The sequence below is a fragment of the Neodiprion virginianus genome, chromosome 2 (assembly GCF_021901495.1).
Source record: "Neodiprion virginianus isolate iyNeoVirg1 chromosome 2, iyNeoVirg1.1, whole genome shotgun sequence".
NCBI classification, from domain to species: Eukaryota; Metazoa; Arthropoda; class Insecta; order Hymenoptera; family Diprionidae; genus Neodiprion; species Neodiprion virginianus.
Window position 1 is genome coordinate 42,546,849 of NC_060878.1, and position 15,673 is coordinate 42,562,521.

The 15,673-nt window shown below is 46.4% G+C and overlaps 1 protein-coding gene across 9 annotated transcripts in view; it reads left to right on the forward strand.

Moving 5' to 3' along the window:
* The first annotated feature begins 7,339 nt into the window (after positions 1 to 7,339).
* Positions 7,340 to 15,673, forward strand: part of LOC124299060 (FH1/FH2 domain-containing protein 3) — a 73,723-nt gene continuing 65,389 nt past the window's right edge. For 3 of the 9 annotated variants that reach the window (XM_046751933.1, XM_046751932.1, XM_046751935.1), the window contains exons 1-5: positions 7,342 to 7,642; positions 7,714 to 8,264; positions 8,724 to 8,955; positions 9,421 to 9,520; positions 9,616 to 9,652. In XM_046751933.1, coding sequence (XP_046607889.1) covers positions 7,408 to 7,642; positions 7,714 to 8,264; positions 8,724 to 8,955; positions 9,421 to 9,520; positions 9,616 to 9,652 — 1,155 coding nt within the window. In that variant the 5' untranslated portion in view covers positions 7,342 to 7,407. Of the gene's footprint in view, positions 7,643 to 7,713; positions 8,265 to 8,723; positions 8,956 to 9,420; positions 9,521 to 9,615; positions 9,653 to 12,482; positions 12,737 to 13,265; positions 13,817 to 15,673 lie in introns of those variants that run through there. The other 6 variants (XM_046751942.1, XM_046751941.1, XM_046751936.1 and 3 more) reach the window with 5 other exon arrangements.

Below are 15,673 nucleotides of genomic sequence, written 5' to 3' on the forward strand. Positions count from 1 at the left end.
TGGCAATAAGGCTTTCTATTCCTGGTCACTCTCACAGCATACGGCGCTAGCTGACGACGGTGAGAACTGCAGGGGTTCTCGACCCACCGCGCATGTTGAACCGCGTTGGCCCCTGGCGCAGCTCCAATACGTGAAACGTAGAATAACACCGGTCAACTTCGTCGCCAAAATAACAAACGGATGTAAATTTGATTCCGTTTTTCCACGTTTCACGTGTTTCTTCGTTAGGTTTTCTTATCTTATTGAAATCTGACTGTTTTTTCTTACGTGTCGGGACACGATATAATAACGCCGCACTTGCATTCGACAGACAGTGGCCAGGACACTGTATTGTGGAGCTCATGTATTCTGGCTGTACTTCAGGGGTCAGTAATAGGTGCGTGAAAGTTATTATTTGATTGCGTGGATAAAGCGCGAGCTTAATAATAACAATATTAGGGATGTCTTGGTAGGTGATTAGTTATCGTATTTATTACAATGTCCGTTCGCCAGGCGGCTGCACCGCGGCATTCCTAATGAATTCTAATGACATAGTTCATCCACATGGTGTAAGGCTAAACATGGTTGTCACTCTTCAATTATATGTCTCTTGGTTCTCGCTGTGTCAAAAGAGAGACGCGCGGCAACATCTCGGCTACATCCTCATCACAGAATTGATCAACTGTGTGTGCGAGGACTCAGATTCAATCTCGCTTTATAATCTCTCGGCGGGATCTTATGATTCTACAGTGATATCTACGGTAATTGAACAAATCTGGACCATATTCTTGCCGAGGCCAAAATCTTCTGTTATCCAGTTTTTCACGGATTGTGCTCTATGTATCTGACAGATCATTTTTTATTCTTAGTTGAAGTTATGGTAAAGTTTACTTTCAATTTTTTTCAAGACTTCTCCTTCATCATCAGAAATATCACAGACTTAGTTGGCTTGATCTTGTCTCTGCAGGAGCGTGAACGACAAAAAAATATTATTTAGAAGATTGCCGATGAAGTTATTAAACAATTAGTGACAATCTACGAATCGTTTTGATTACAGCAGTTGCGTATCGTCGGAATGTCAAGCGTGATTACTATTATAGAGTCTGATGAGTGACAATGTGGCAGCATATTTTTCGCTGGATAGATATTTCAAATGCAAACAAAGTTGCCAACGATACCCATATGAATTTCAATCGACTGACGAACGCGACGAGAGTCCCAGGAATCTTTACGCCACTGAGGTTGGGCACAATTCTTAGCACTTCCCGCTTACAATATGAACTTTGATCCAACGCTCACCACTACATCTTGTGCGCGTGTTGCCTAAAACGATTTGCCTAAATGACGACCTAAACTTGGAAGATCCTAAACACTTTCGGACTGTATGATTTAATGTGATCGAATGGTGATTTGAAACTTTGCCAGTTTTCAATTTAACAGTCTTGAGCAGCTATTTTTATGGTTGGCATTATAGCAATATTGAAAGTCTCGCAGGCTTGGTAACTTTCAATGTCTATCATAGCTATAGAGGTATACATGATGTGAATCGTAGAGTTGTCAGGTATAAAATACTGCCAGGCGATGCCAGGCAATACCGAATCGCAACGGTAGTGTGAAAAATTGGGTCCGGTCGTACCGCCCCTGATAAATCTCGCCGCTTTGCGATTTTATCGCCAGTTCATATTTCCATTGATTTTCACAGCCAGTCGAGTTCCTACATTCATTTCAATACCGTCGAAATGATACGCGTGGGGAATTGAATGGCGAGTGGTTGAGTTGTGAACAATATCCATCCGATTTGTTACAATGCCGTCACATTTCTCGAAATTACCAAACGTATCCAAGTGTTGATATTCTATAATTTGATAAAGGAAGTTTCATCTCGTCTTGTGTTGGAAAAACCATAAAGATATAATATACCGCATTACGGGAATTTCCAAAACTATCAAACGACGAAACTATCCAATTTCGTAAATATACGTACATGCATCCGTGCTTAAAAGGCTTCCGCGCGCTAAGAAGTCACTTTTCCAAAACAACCAAGCAGCAACGCCATCCGCTCGTCGAAGTTGCCTTGTGCTATACAGGCGGCAGCTGGGATTGATAGGGAACCGGTGCGTGGAGAGGCATTTGTATACCCGGTGGCTCGGTAGGCTCTAAATGCAGCGGAAGCCGTTGGCTCCGGCACAAATACGATTTCGTTCCAATGCGATGCCGGGTGTCGAGATTCCGAAATACCCGTGGCTACCGGGCTTATACCGTACTTCCTAGTCGACGGATCGTCGGGGAATCATTTATGCGATGTCTATAGTTACAGGAACGGCGATGGCTTTGAGGATATTGCGAAGCATAAATACACGTTGAGTACCATACGTATGGAATAATCTTGAAAACTGTCATCCTGATACTTAAACTTTGGGACTTTGTCGGGAATTTGCCACAATGAAACGTAACTCCGAGAAGGGATATATGGTTCAATGTCTCCATGTACGCAGGCCTCTCTCCCTTGTTATATATACCTATATATGTTTATACAAATACCGTGTTGACTGACACCGATTTACCTGGCGATAAATTGTTCATTGCGTTGAACGCGTGTTAACTTATTATCAACCTGGTAGTGGGCGAACGGCGCAGGACTTGATTGACGGTAGACTAATACTGGTATTCAGTAGGTTAGCTGGGTATTTAGGGAACCAGCGTTTCCGAACTCGGATTAGAAATCGTGGAGGTAAGAACTCGAGTCGTTGTCCTGGCTGCCGCGAGGGTTGGCCGCTGTCGAACGCCAGAGCAGCGAGATCCAATCCTCGCCGACTACGCGACGCACTACACGGAGTGAAACGAATTCCGAGACAGTAATAGCGGTGACTCGATTCAAGTTATCACTTCCGGTCTCTTCTTCAACTTCCGGGAGGGGAACCACCTTGGTGGTCTCATTGCTCCAGCCCCGCCAGCTCGAGATATCCGTTGAATTTAATTGAATTTTAATATTGCGGACACGTCCCCGGTAGGTACTCAAGGACGGCGCTGGAATAGCTCCTGCGAACACTCCAGCTGCTTATCAATTATACTTTCAATATCGCCCCTGGTCAAATATACGACGGCAAAACCACGTACGGAAAATCCCGAAACTACAGATGCGATATGTACACGCGAAGAGTATCATAAAAATGCTCTGTCAATGCTGTAGTGAATCTTGATGAAATTTTTCATTAAAATTGGATTTCAAGGTATCGTAACTTTCTCAATTATATTTCACTTTTACAGATAATTGAGTATAAAGACGTATGCTGATTTTCACACAAAGCCACTATAATGTTTCGCAAGTAACACAGAATAATTGACCTATACATTTGCATCGTATTAATTGTGATTAGAAGGAAGCCAGTAGTTATTGAATGACAGTGCATACCAGCTCGTTCGAGTCACCCGCTAGAAGCAAAGAGAAACCGAAAGGTTGTTACACTCAGCCAGGTCGAGGCACTATTTCAAGCGCCGGGCAATTTGCCAAACTTATGTTAATTAAACGAATCATAATTTCTTTTTCCATACGTGGATATGCATACAGGCTACCTGATTATTGTTACATCGATTACTACGAGGTCCCTGCCCCCCCCCCCCCCCCCCCCTCCTACCTCCCGCCTTATCGATGTACATTCGTATATTTCATTCGAATACTTAATCGAGATGCGACATGCACTGGGATGCGTTTTAATATTATGCCAAGCCATATCTCTTTATTTCAATATAATTCAATACACCGCTATTTACGTTTAAATGTGTATCGAATATTGTGGTGGACTTTGGGGCGATCGATCACGGGGAAATATGCAGCTGGCCAGTATTAACAGTTCTAAATTGGTATTTGATTGACGTTTTCATTCGATGACTCTAGGTGCCGTGGAGCAAGCGTGAGCGAGAGAATTCATACAGTTCGACGAAATCTGATTCGTCAACGCAACAGGTTCGTTCTTCAAGCGAGGCAATAAAACAAATTTATTTCAAACAATTTTGATTCAATGTTCATTTGATTAATCCTAATGGGGTGTGCTTAGCAGAATGATGCAAGCGGCTACAAGTCGAGGACTAATTCAGCTTTGGGTGCAAACGCTTTCGGCCGTGGTACTTCGACTGCGAGTCAACTGCCAAGCTATAGAACGTCTTATTCAACCGTCAGTCCGGCAAATTCTAATCGAGCAACGTCCAAAGAACGTACCCTTCCGAGCTACGGATCGAGTTACACGAAAAGGGAGAAAGACAAGCAGGAGGAGAGACCGACGTACAAATATGTTGGTTAGTTAACTATGGTAACCAAATTTGAGGACATGAGTCATGCTCACTGCAAATCGTTACGATCCAAGTGAGACGTGTTTTTTTTCTTTTCTCACCACTTCCAAGGTCGACAGTCTGGTTACGGCATTTCAATAAACATTAACCTCACCCACAGCAGCAGAGAGCCATTCTACATTCTGATTATTTTTTTTCAGCCGGCCCTAAGGACTCGGACAAGCACCGGCTACACACTGAACGAGCTGCCGTGAAAGAGGAGGCGAGATCGAAAAGTCCACTGTCCGGGAGCAGGAGTTCCCTTCTGGAGAAGTACTCAAACCTCCGGGACCCCACCGTCAAGTCATCAGACAGGCCGACCTCAGTTCTGGATAAATACACGCGTGGTGCTTCCAGGGAAAGAAGTCGGGAGCCCGATACCATTCCGCGTTTCGTCTCCAGCACCTACCCAGGTACAACGGGGGGTAAAACCTACACCAGTGATCATCGCCCAGTCGAGAAAAAAGAACGCGCTGAACATCCTCCCATATCGTACAGGGGCATCCGAGTCCCTTCGGGAAGATCGTCACGTGAACCGAGTCCCGAGATTGCGGGGAGCAAGAGCAGCTGCTACTCCAGAGTTTACTCGAGGGCACCTTCTTACGGCAGGACTGTTTCCGGGGGCCTGCGTGAGTTTTGGTATCCAGTTTTGTTGCAGCGAAAATGTATACAGCTCGGCGAATTAATGTTTCCACCTTTCCAGTCGCCTCAGAGTCCGCGTCAACTCCGGCTACCTCATCCAGGTACAGCGCGGCGGGCACTCGGTTCGGTTTGACGCCTCGAAGCAGTTCGGATCACGTTCCAACGGCCATCAGCTACTCCGGTTCGGACAGATTCCGAGCTTCAAGTAGTAAGCGGTCGATGACCCCTCTCAAGGATGACGTAGCTTCATGTGTATCGATGTCGCGTGCAGATGGGCCTCTGCGGAACGATGCTTCTTCGCGAAAGACCGAAGTCAACCCGAAGACGTGCGAGAAATCCGACGCTGCAAACAGTCAGTCTTATAACGATCAACAGGATGACGAGGATGAGGTGGAGGAGGAGGAGGAGAACGAGGAGGCAGAGGAAGAGGAAGAGGAGGAAGAAGAGACAGAGGCAGAGGAGGTTGAAACTGTAACGGTTGTAACACGAGGAACGTCGCCTTCGTCATCAACCGCGTCGTCGTACGTTCGATCTCGAAGAGCTGACACCGCGAAAATGATAGAAAAAGAGATAACCAGGCCGAAGCGCCGGCCGGAGATGAAGGACGAAGAGATGCAGTCCGACCGGATGGACGATACGGCAAGATCTTCACGATACGGAGGGGGCCGAGTTACGGTGACCCCGTGGACCTCGTACCTGGGGAAGTATTCACCAAGTTCATCAAAATCATCCGGCTACACCTCACGAAGTTACGGTACCGGGGGTGGGCCGTCTTCTCTACCCTCGAGGATCGGTGGATTCGGATTTCCGAGGTCAGCCGATAGTCGGATCGCGTCTCCAGGAGTCGGTCAAGAGACTCAAAAAGTGCCGAACGATTCTAGTGCCAAAGTACAAAGTAGCGAACAGCGCCCTAGCAGTATTACTAAGCCCTCATCCTCGAACGGCCCTAGTCATTTTAATTCTACTACAAACGTTGTGAGAGCCGTCGTGCCCGTTCCCAGTCGCGAAGAATCCCCTACAAAGACGGACGGGTTTGGCTCTGGTTCGCTGAGTGATCAAAAATCCGACTCACTCTACGAAGACGAGAGCTGTTCGGGATCAAAGAGTTCCATACCAAAAATCGAAGCAACAAACCAAAGAACAAGTTCGCCGCCAAAGATTGAGACTCTTTCTGGGTCAAAAACAGAATGTAAATTGACCAAGTCATCCTCGAGTTGTGATTTTTCACCATTAAAGGGTGAAAATGCTAATAACCGACACAGATCGACCCCAAAACTGGATAGCGTCCGTTCTGCCTATGACGAGTCACTCCACAGGCGTGAAGGTACGCCAGGGTGGAAAGAAAATTTCCAGTCCCGCAGGGACTCGTTGTCAAAATCGGACAGCGGTTCTTCGCACAGCGGTAGACAGTTGTCCGGAAACAATTCGGGGAAAAATGTTTCTCGACAAATATCCCGGACCGATTCCTCCGACAGTGCTGCCAACGCGTCAAATGGAAGATCCAAATCTTCTTCGGCCAGTTCAATGACGAGCCTGAGTGCAAAAATAAGAACGACGCCTTCGCCGCTGTCGGGGAAATCTAGCTTGGGAAGTACACGTCAGAGTACTCCAGTGGACGGAGGAGCTCGGGGAAAACCGCCGGTGCCAAAAAGCGACAGTGGGGGAACCGCGAAGACGTCTGCGAAGTATATCAACAAAGATTTTCGTAAGTCAGCGTTGAACATGGAGAGTGGGGAAATGTCGCGATCGAAACTGGAACGGAAACGTTTGAAGAAACGTCGAAGCGCGTCGATAAGTTCTCAGGACTCGCAGTCCGAGCCGAATTCAGAGTCGATACATCAGGTCGCCTCATCGGGATCCTCAACATCGGTCAAATCGAATCAGTCTGGGTCTAAACTGAAGCTACCATCGACCATGTTGAAGGGCTCGATTCCGAGAGTTGGCAATCCACCGCAACGTGGCAGCCCCGTAGCTTCCGCTCAGGAAGGAAAGAGCAACAGAAGCTTTTCGAAGTCACCGCCGAACAGAAGGAAGAATCAGTCAGGAAGCGCAACCTCCAGTTCGGAAAGTATAACCTCCTCCAGCTCGTCGAGCAGCGAAGAGGAAGATGCGGAGCAGTGCTCCAGTTCCCGGCGAAGACGGAGAAGAGCCGCAAGTTCTCCCGTCGACAAGAGATGTCGAAGCAGCGTAGGTTCGTCGCGAACTAGCGTCCTGGCGTCTTCGGCCGACGAGCTATCCTTAACCACAGACAGACCGCCACGTCCACCAGCGAGCCCAAAGTCTCGTAGCGAGGTTTCGGGGAAAACGGAAGAGGCGAAGTCGTTCCTCATGAGGGCACTAGCTCCTGTAACTAATTTGTTCAAAATGAAGCACCCCGATTCCGGGGAGCTGAAGGCAGGCTGGCCGGCTAATTCCACCTCGGATGTTAGCGAAGCATCGAAAAAGACCGGAGGTCACGGTATGTCCCTTTCCAAGTCCATCACCCAGTCATTGTCAAAGAGTCTAAGCTTCACGAACTCGGAGAAGATCGAGAAGAAGCGGAAGGCCCACAAACTGACGCATCAGGTTTCCGGGGAAAAGGCATGGTGGATGGATCCTAGTTCGGACAACGTGCCAGAGGGTGTTGAAAAAATGAGCGTTCACAGCGATGATATTAGCCAAGACACAACTGCCAGCAACGTTCTTTCTGACGACGGTAAGTCAGTCGCTTATGCGAAGGCAACTATTTCATTTATACCACGTCTCCTTTCATTCTGCCCCCGACAGGTAACTTTAAGCTGAAGATCTGGCGGCAAGATTCGAGTGACAAAGCGTGCTGGCTGGACGCGAACGAAAATATCCCGGATGATCTCAGAAAAGAGTCGTCGCCAAACTCTCGAGGTAGCACCAAGTCCGAGCGGCGTAATCGAATAAAGCACCAACAGTCGGGGGAGCGTGCGTGGTGGATGAACGAGGACCCGGAAAGTGTTCCCGAGGGTGTCGAGGTGATACTCCCGGCCCGTCGAACGCCGCCACCACAGAACAACGAGAACTCGAATAATTTCAACCAGAAAGAGATCAGCAAAATAAGACACATCGACTCTGGGGAAAGGGCGTGGTGGATGGACAGCTCGGTGAACGTGCCAGAGGGAGTTGAAACAATACGCGTGGATACTTCGATCAGCACTTCTGACTCCTCGGAATCCCTCGAAAACGTCGAGATTGGCCCCGTGCCACCACCGGAAGTGCAGCTTAAGAGAAGTTTGTCTAGGTTTCCAATTGAATTCCCACCGCCTCCACCCGACGAACCACTCGGAGATCGCGCCAGCCCCGAAGGGGTGAGTTCCTCGGTTTAAATTACCCACGTCGTTTCGCACGTTATATCGGTATACTCGGGCGTTGAGGACTTTGCAGTTTCAGCGAGAAGTTGGTACTTTGTCAAGCATAAATTATTTCACGATCTGGCGCAGAATATCGATCTCATCTATTGTAGGTACTCAGAGGCTGGTGGCGACAATAAAACACGCAACTTGGATTATTCAAAATTTTACTTTTAACGATTAAAAGATCTGTACGCATCGTTTACATTTTTAATCATTGGATCTTTAGACTTACAAAATATTTTTCAACGTGTATACGCTATACATTAATGCAGATAAATCGTAATCATTCTCACGTCACAGCGGCTGACCCACGCGTAGGCGGTGAAAGAAATAGACGGGGCAGCCTGAAGACGAGACGACTTCCCTTATTAAAATCAATTTCGCACGCCCAATCACTACGAATTCATGTCGCAGGTTGAAAATCCTCCAGATCCACCGGACAGTTACGGTGGGCGTAATTCTCCGTACGACAACGTGAAGCCTGGGGTTGAATCAGCCATGAGGAGATCACAGCCCAGGAAGCGGCCATCAACTTTGCCGCTGTTCATCGGCAACCATACCAACATCGACGACCTGCTCGGTGTCACCGCGATTCCACAACACAGTCCGTTGACCTCCCGGATCCACATGAAGGAGTGCAGCCAAGGTGGGTGTGGCTGAATATTGCTCGATGATTACTGCTAGAACGTATCAGCCGACATGATTGGTCTTTGATAATCTTCGTCTTGAAAGTTCATCGCTAAATGAAATAAATCGACGTCAATAGCGCCAAAAATGGGATGCTCGGGATCAGTTGCGATAGTCACTCTAGCGCAAATAAGACGGGCGTGCATGGAGGGTGTTTGGGGGTTGCGCTCTTAAGGGGGCAGGAATGACGTGGAGTTGCTGCTCAGATTTTTCGGGAACCAGCGCTTGAGATATCAACAGTTTAACTTTCGGATCCGAGAAAATTACTGCGATTACGGTTGTACGTGATAGATGGATTCCTGCCTCCTTAATTAGTTCCCGGCCCCAAATGTTGTTCACAATGTCATTGCCCTCCCGCCTCGATTGATCCAAGTTTGGAACCGGAAGTAAAGATTGATGAACCAAAACTGTCACATGGTTTCAGAATCGTCCGAGGAAAGCTCCGAGTGTGAGGAAATAGACGCGGATCAGGTCATTATTCACGATAGCACTCCGCAGATCCCGGTCATACGCCGAAGAAATAGGTAAACTTGCCGCATTTCTGTTTTTCTGCCCATTCTCAACAAGAATGCTTAAAGCCTTATTTGTTTCAATGCTGTTAATATTTTCATTCTTTCAGGGACTTGGACAGGCCTCAACCGGATGGCTACATCCCAGTGAGTACTTGCCAAATTTTATCCGCGTATTTGTTAATTGGTCACTTTATTACACTCCGTTTACGTACCTTACTAAGAGGCGTATCGAATGCGTATTGTTAGTTACTGCACCATCTTTGGTCACCCTTGTATTATATAATGTTTTAGTTGTTCCTAGTACTATAAACTTATCCAATTATTGAATCCTATACTAAAATGTCCCCTGCATATGATATTAAATGGAGCTGCTTGATAATCGATTTTTTAAAAAGCAATGTTAATACTGATGAAAGGAGAATTAACCTTTTTGTATCATTTGAGGCGACGCCCTCGTTTACATGCAATTTTTATTGGGCACGAATGGATCAAAGGGTGGCCAGAGACAGTACTAAAGTGATAAAAAACAGTGCATGTACCCTGTAATGAAGAACTATTTACTATCGGAAAATTCGTTGATTTGGTAGTCCGATATTATCGTACCTCGATTTAGATAACATTTTTGTATCTACTCAAACGCACGTACGTTTATGGACAAAATTAATGATTAAACATTTGACGACGACTGAATAATATGACGACATCAGACGTGCCAAGGGGGTGCGAACACAACTTCGTTGCAATATATATATACATATAGATGCTAGGTAGTAACCAGATCTCATGAAAATACGTGACTCCGGTGTGGCAGGGGTGCCGCATTCCGTCGTCCCTTTCGTAATTGTGTGGTAAAAACGTAATCAGTCGACTCGGCACGTATTATCGTAATACGTTACTACACAAGTACGATGCACGTGCGTCTACGTTGCGACGATGTGAGGGTGGAACGCGCAATACGTTGCCACGATACGCTTGAGTACTCGGTTGGCTGGTTTATAGTTACGTACGGTCATACGTATACCTGCTTGTACCCACCAGTCTACCGAATCGCAAATGCACCGGGGACACATTCAACCCCCGATATATGCCAAGCATCCTTGGCGTTGGTGATATCAGCTTGAAATCGGGTGACATTCGTGCTCTAAAATATTTTTCAACTCGACGTCTGAGCTGTGACGCCTTCCACTTAACGTGGCACGCTGCTTTCATCCCAGGAAAAAAAATAATTTTATCATTGTATCTGGAATTATGGATTTATTCCAGTCGCGATTGTGGCCCTGCGACTCCATACATAGGTATAACTTATTAGTAAATGAGTATTCGTATTTTCATAATCCGTGTATCTCTAAATACGTTTTTCGCAGATTTATTGTTGAAAAGGTAACTGGTTTCACTACATAGATAAAAGTATCATTCTCAAGAATAACATGTAGGCGAGAATTTTCATACACGCGGATAATCAAGTGTCTGTTTTTGGAACAAAATTCATGGCCTACGTGATAAGTTTGTTTTACAAATTGTCGAAGTTCTTTAGAATCACGACATTAGTCAGTTTTCCTTCCGAGTTTCTGGTGAGAATCCATGATATCTTTACCCCTGAAACGGTAGGTATACATCTGGGTTCCACGCTTGAAACATCATGGATAGACTAGACTTTTAATGTTACACAAATTTACCTGAATCGCATTTACGTCCACGCTTCTTTATACGCATCATTACTTCAGTATATAATTAACCGAAATAAAAGTATTTTAAAATTTTACTACCCATAAGTACGGACGCTTGGCGAGAGAAATCATGTCACGTTCAGCCAGAACGTATAAATTTCATTGCCTCGGAAGAAAATAACTTTGCTAACAAGTTTAAGTTGAGGTCGAGAAGGCCGGAGATGTTTGAGAAATCACGAAGTCCCAAATTGTATTTTGATTAGTTTTAATGAAATCGTTTCATAAATTGTCCCGTTTCGGAAACGGTAATGGTTGTTTTCTCCTTGCGGAACGCCACGGGTAAAAGGTGAAAGGTGGAACTGTATGATGAGCGATATTCCTTCATCACGCGGTTTAATGCGATTAGTTGATCATACGAACTTTTGAATGACGGTAGAAAGTCACGTAGCAGTGTAAGGCACTGTATGCAATAAGATCCTCACGAAGAACCCCGCAGAATCCTTATCGAAATTGGCTCCCGGTCGAATTGGCTTGATTTTCAGTATGTTATAATACATGTCCTCCCCATCAAAAGTTCTCATGGACACAAGTTCCAAAAATCAGTAGTTTCCGAGATACAGGCTTCGGAAGAAAAGTGTTCAGATTTTTTGATACCTATGGATTTCGTGTTTTTAATGAATTATAAAGCTTCAAGGGGACTTGAAATCAAAAAAATCACTCAAAAAACTAGACGGTTGATTCTCCAAGGTAGGCAGGAAGCTGCGATTGATTCCATCGACGCATTGATTCCATCGACGAACTCGCTGGCTTACCGGAAGGAGGTGCGGCGTTAGATTTCACGTGAAGAACGAGATCCTCCGACTGTTGCAACAATCGACTTGTCCCGTTTTTCAAGCGCGTGCGGAGTCTCTGCGAATCGGCCGTGCAGGTTTTGAGTGACATATTTGATTTCAAGCCCCCCTTGAAGTTTTGTAATTCGTAAAAATCGCGTAATCCATAGATATCAAAAAATCCATACACCCCCCCTCCCGAAGCGTGTATCTCGGAAGGTACTGTTTTTTTGGGACTTGTGTCCATGAGAACTTTTGACCGGGTGTTTATATACTACACCCTACATACCTACTGAAAATCAAGACAATTCAACCGAGAGCCAAGTTCGTTTGCAGGTCGATCTCGCCAAGTCGGTTTCCGATTTTGAAAGTGAGGTCCGCGCGGGCGGTAAGATTCTTTAGTCGGCGGCGCCTCCGTTTGGCGGCGCTGCACGAGGCGTCGACAGGTGTCCGACGTGTGGCTCAGTGTCGCGGCGGCCGCGCGCGAGGACCGAAGTGGGCATGCCGCAAGCCGCTTGTTGCTCTATACGTCGTCGCGCGTTTTTATCCTTGCTTGTCGTCGTCGTCGACGAGGGCGGCGAGAGCCGAGCCGTAAGCCGGGACTTAAGGTCCTTGTTCTCGTTGTCAGGAGCGGAGTGTCAAACGTGTGGAAATATTGCTCTGATATCCGAATAGAAGAATCGATCGCGATTTATCGGCTTCGATCTCACAATCAGTACCGGGTAAAGATTGTTAGTAATTCCAAATACAAACCTCCCATGTTTGACAATTTATCGCGGACATTGTCCCATCTCGGTCGGTGGTCGCTGATGGCGCATATCAGCCGGTGAACAAGGGTTTCGTTGCGCTCGCCACACCGGCTGGTTTGCGCATCGGTGGGCCTTGCGGGATCGCGATCAACGCTGCAGTAGATTATCGTATTTCTCAAGTTGTTTCCGATTTTTTCTTCAAGCAGCGCAAACGACCAACGTTTAATTCTATTTTTGAACCACGAACGGTATTTACACTGTGTCTGATCAGTTTGGTCTCGAGATGAAACACGTTCCGATACATGTGAAAAGTTTACCGCAGGTTTCTAAGCTTTTTTATTTGTTTACCCTGCTGATTTGCGGCAGCTTCACGGCTCCGCTCCGTGATTAACCATCGTGAGATCGATTCTATCTCCGCGAAGTCAACCTTAGGGAGTGTTGTGTTTGAAATTAGGTATTACGGTATCCGTTTCCACTCCACACTGATCTCTCCCGTCCACACAACACGCAGATTCCAACAGGCACGGGAGGCCAATTGAACTAAGCTTCGTGCGACAATTACAACCCGGAGGACGCATTACTCAAGCACTCGGTGCTTCAACTAAGAAAGAAACGTTACGCCGAGCCGGTTTCGACGATGAAAGGACTTGTGTAGAAGAAGAAGAAAAAAAGAAGTAGAAACAGACGTCCTATAAATATAATAGACACGGTGTGAGGTGAAGCGGTTGTTTCCCGTCGCGTTTTTACCTCTGCAGTACAATTCACGCTCACAGCCGAGATCAACAAGTGACATCGACCGTAAGGGTGCCGTTCGATCAAGGGCTCGTCGGTCGAGGCGGTGGTCGCATGATTTACCCGTTAGAGACTGCGTCGAACAGCAGGAGGAAGTGAAAAATGCTCTCGCTGACGTGCCGGGTTCAGTACCTGAACGACGTCGACCCGTTCGCCTACGCCAGTTCCTACCCCGAGCCCCCCCGACCCCCGGTCCACACTTTCAGCGCGACCTTGCCTCTCATCAACCAGCTAGCCGCGGTCCATCGTCTCCTTCGGGCCCCGCACAGGGTAAGTTTGCCCCACTCCACCCCCTACCCCTGGTCTTGCCCCTCTGTGCCTGCCTCACCAACTGCCCGTCGCTTAAGTCTTATCCAATTCTAACTGCGAAATCTCGTACAGGATACCTGCCAACGTTCCGACGAGAAAAACTCCTAAACGAGGAATGATCACATTCTCACAGTGCTAGTCTTTTCCATCTTTGTCGTATGTGTATTTTAGCACGCAACCCTGATGGTTATTATTACCCTCGTACGATCAGCTTTCAGCTCGGTTGACCACACAGTATAATTCGATGTTACGAGGGTCGGGGTCAGGCTCAAGGTCAAAGTCAGGGACGAGGTTGAGCACTTGCAGGTGTTCCTTATCGCGATCGAAGGTCGGGCGAGCTCCAGCCAAGCCGAGAGTTCGAAGAGAATAAAGAGAGATCGGGGATCCGGCACGGATCGAAGTCTGCTCCCGGATCTGGGAAGGTGAATTAGAGACGGGATCGGGATGGGAATGTGACGATTTAGTATTTCGTTACTGATCCATACATGTACCTTCGCCGTGTTGAAGTTGGTAACGTTATCGTAATGATTCGTGCTGAGGAAAAACCGTTAGTTCGAGATTTTCGAATTATTTGAAATTTAAAAAACCGTAACAAAGCGAAACATAAGCATATTTTGAAATCTTGGTTCGATCAAAGTCATAGTAAAAATAAGAAAATGGTGATATTTCCCACATTTTTCGTTGCGATAACGTTACTAACTTCAATCTCGTATACCTTTGCCGTTACTGTGATCTATCGTTGAAAAAACGTTCGCGTTGTTTATAAAATATATTTAAGATAAAAAAAAAAAAACCGAAAGCGTCATGTGGACATTTATTTGGCATAGTATGATACTTATTATACATATTTACACACACCTTATTCAACAATTAGGTCGTAGTCGAGAAACAATTGTTCTGCAGAAACGTGTAATATGAAACGATATGATATTATTTAGAGATATGTAGAATTGACAAAAAACGCTCAACACAACAACGAATTTTTAGTTGTATGTATGAATAAAATTCCGCCCAGCCTTTGTTACCGAATAGACTCCGAAGTCCGTCGTCTCCCCCAGATATGTAATTTCGTACATTCCTAAAAATTTTCGCCAACGCCACGCGGACTATATTTAATTTCATGACCTAAACGGCATCCAATACTAATTATAACAGTACGTATTTCACCTCGGCGTCCGCGTTTTCGAGGCAATTCCGTATTCCATGTAATAATTAAATATTTCATCACACGTAAGTTCTATCTACCGTACTTTTCGCTGTAACTCGCATGCACACTTGTTCATACACTGCATACGCATATGTATACGCCATACCCGGAATGGGGCAGAGGTTCGCGAAACGTAGCAGAACTCGGCTTATACTTACTCTCGAAAATTATGCTTTCGGCTGGGGACCTGATCGCTGCAGCTTGACCCAATTTTGCATTTCCATCTGGTATAGGTACGTACGTACCGTGCGAATTGTGACGGGCGTTTAGCCGAACGCTTTCACGCTCGTAGCTCTAATAGTTGCCCAGCCGGAAGGTCAATTTGCGTTCAATTTGAAGCTACGCGGTGTGCACGCGGTCGAGCAAAGTTACGAGTTCGAGTTACAAGCGGTGTGCAGCAACCAAGTACGAGCGTGTGAGCGAGTGCATCGGGAGCCTCGAAAGCCGTCTCTCGTCGAAGGGTCCTGAGAGAAAGAACGCCTCGTAATATCCTCGGAGGGCTTGATCCCGTCCGATAATAGCACGTCGTGAACGATCAGCGATCGAATGGTATCATTAGCCGGCACTCATTTGAGCAAAATCAGCAGGCTACCAGGTTCTCGCGAGATGTT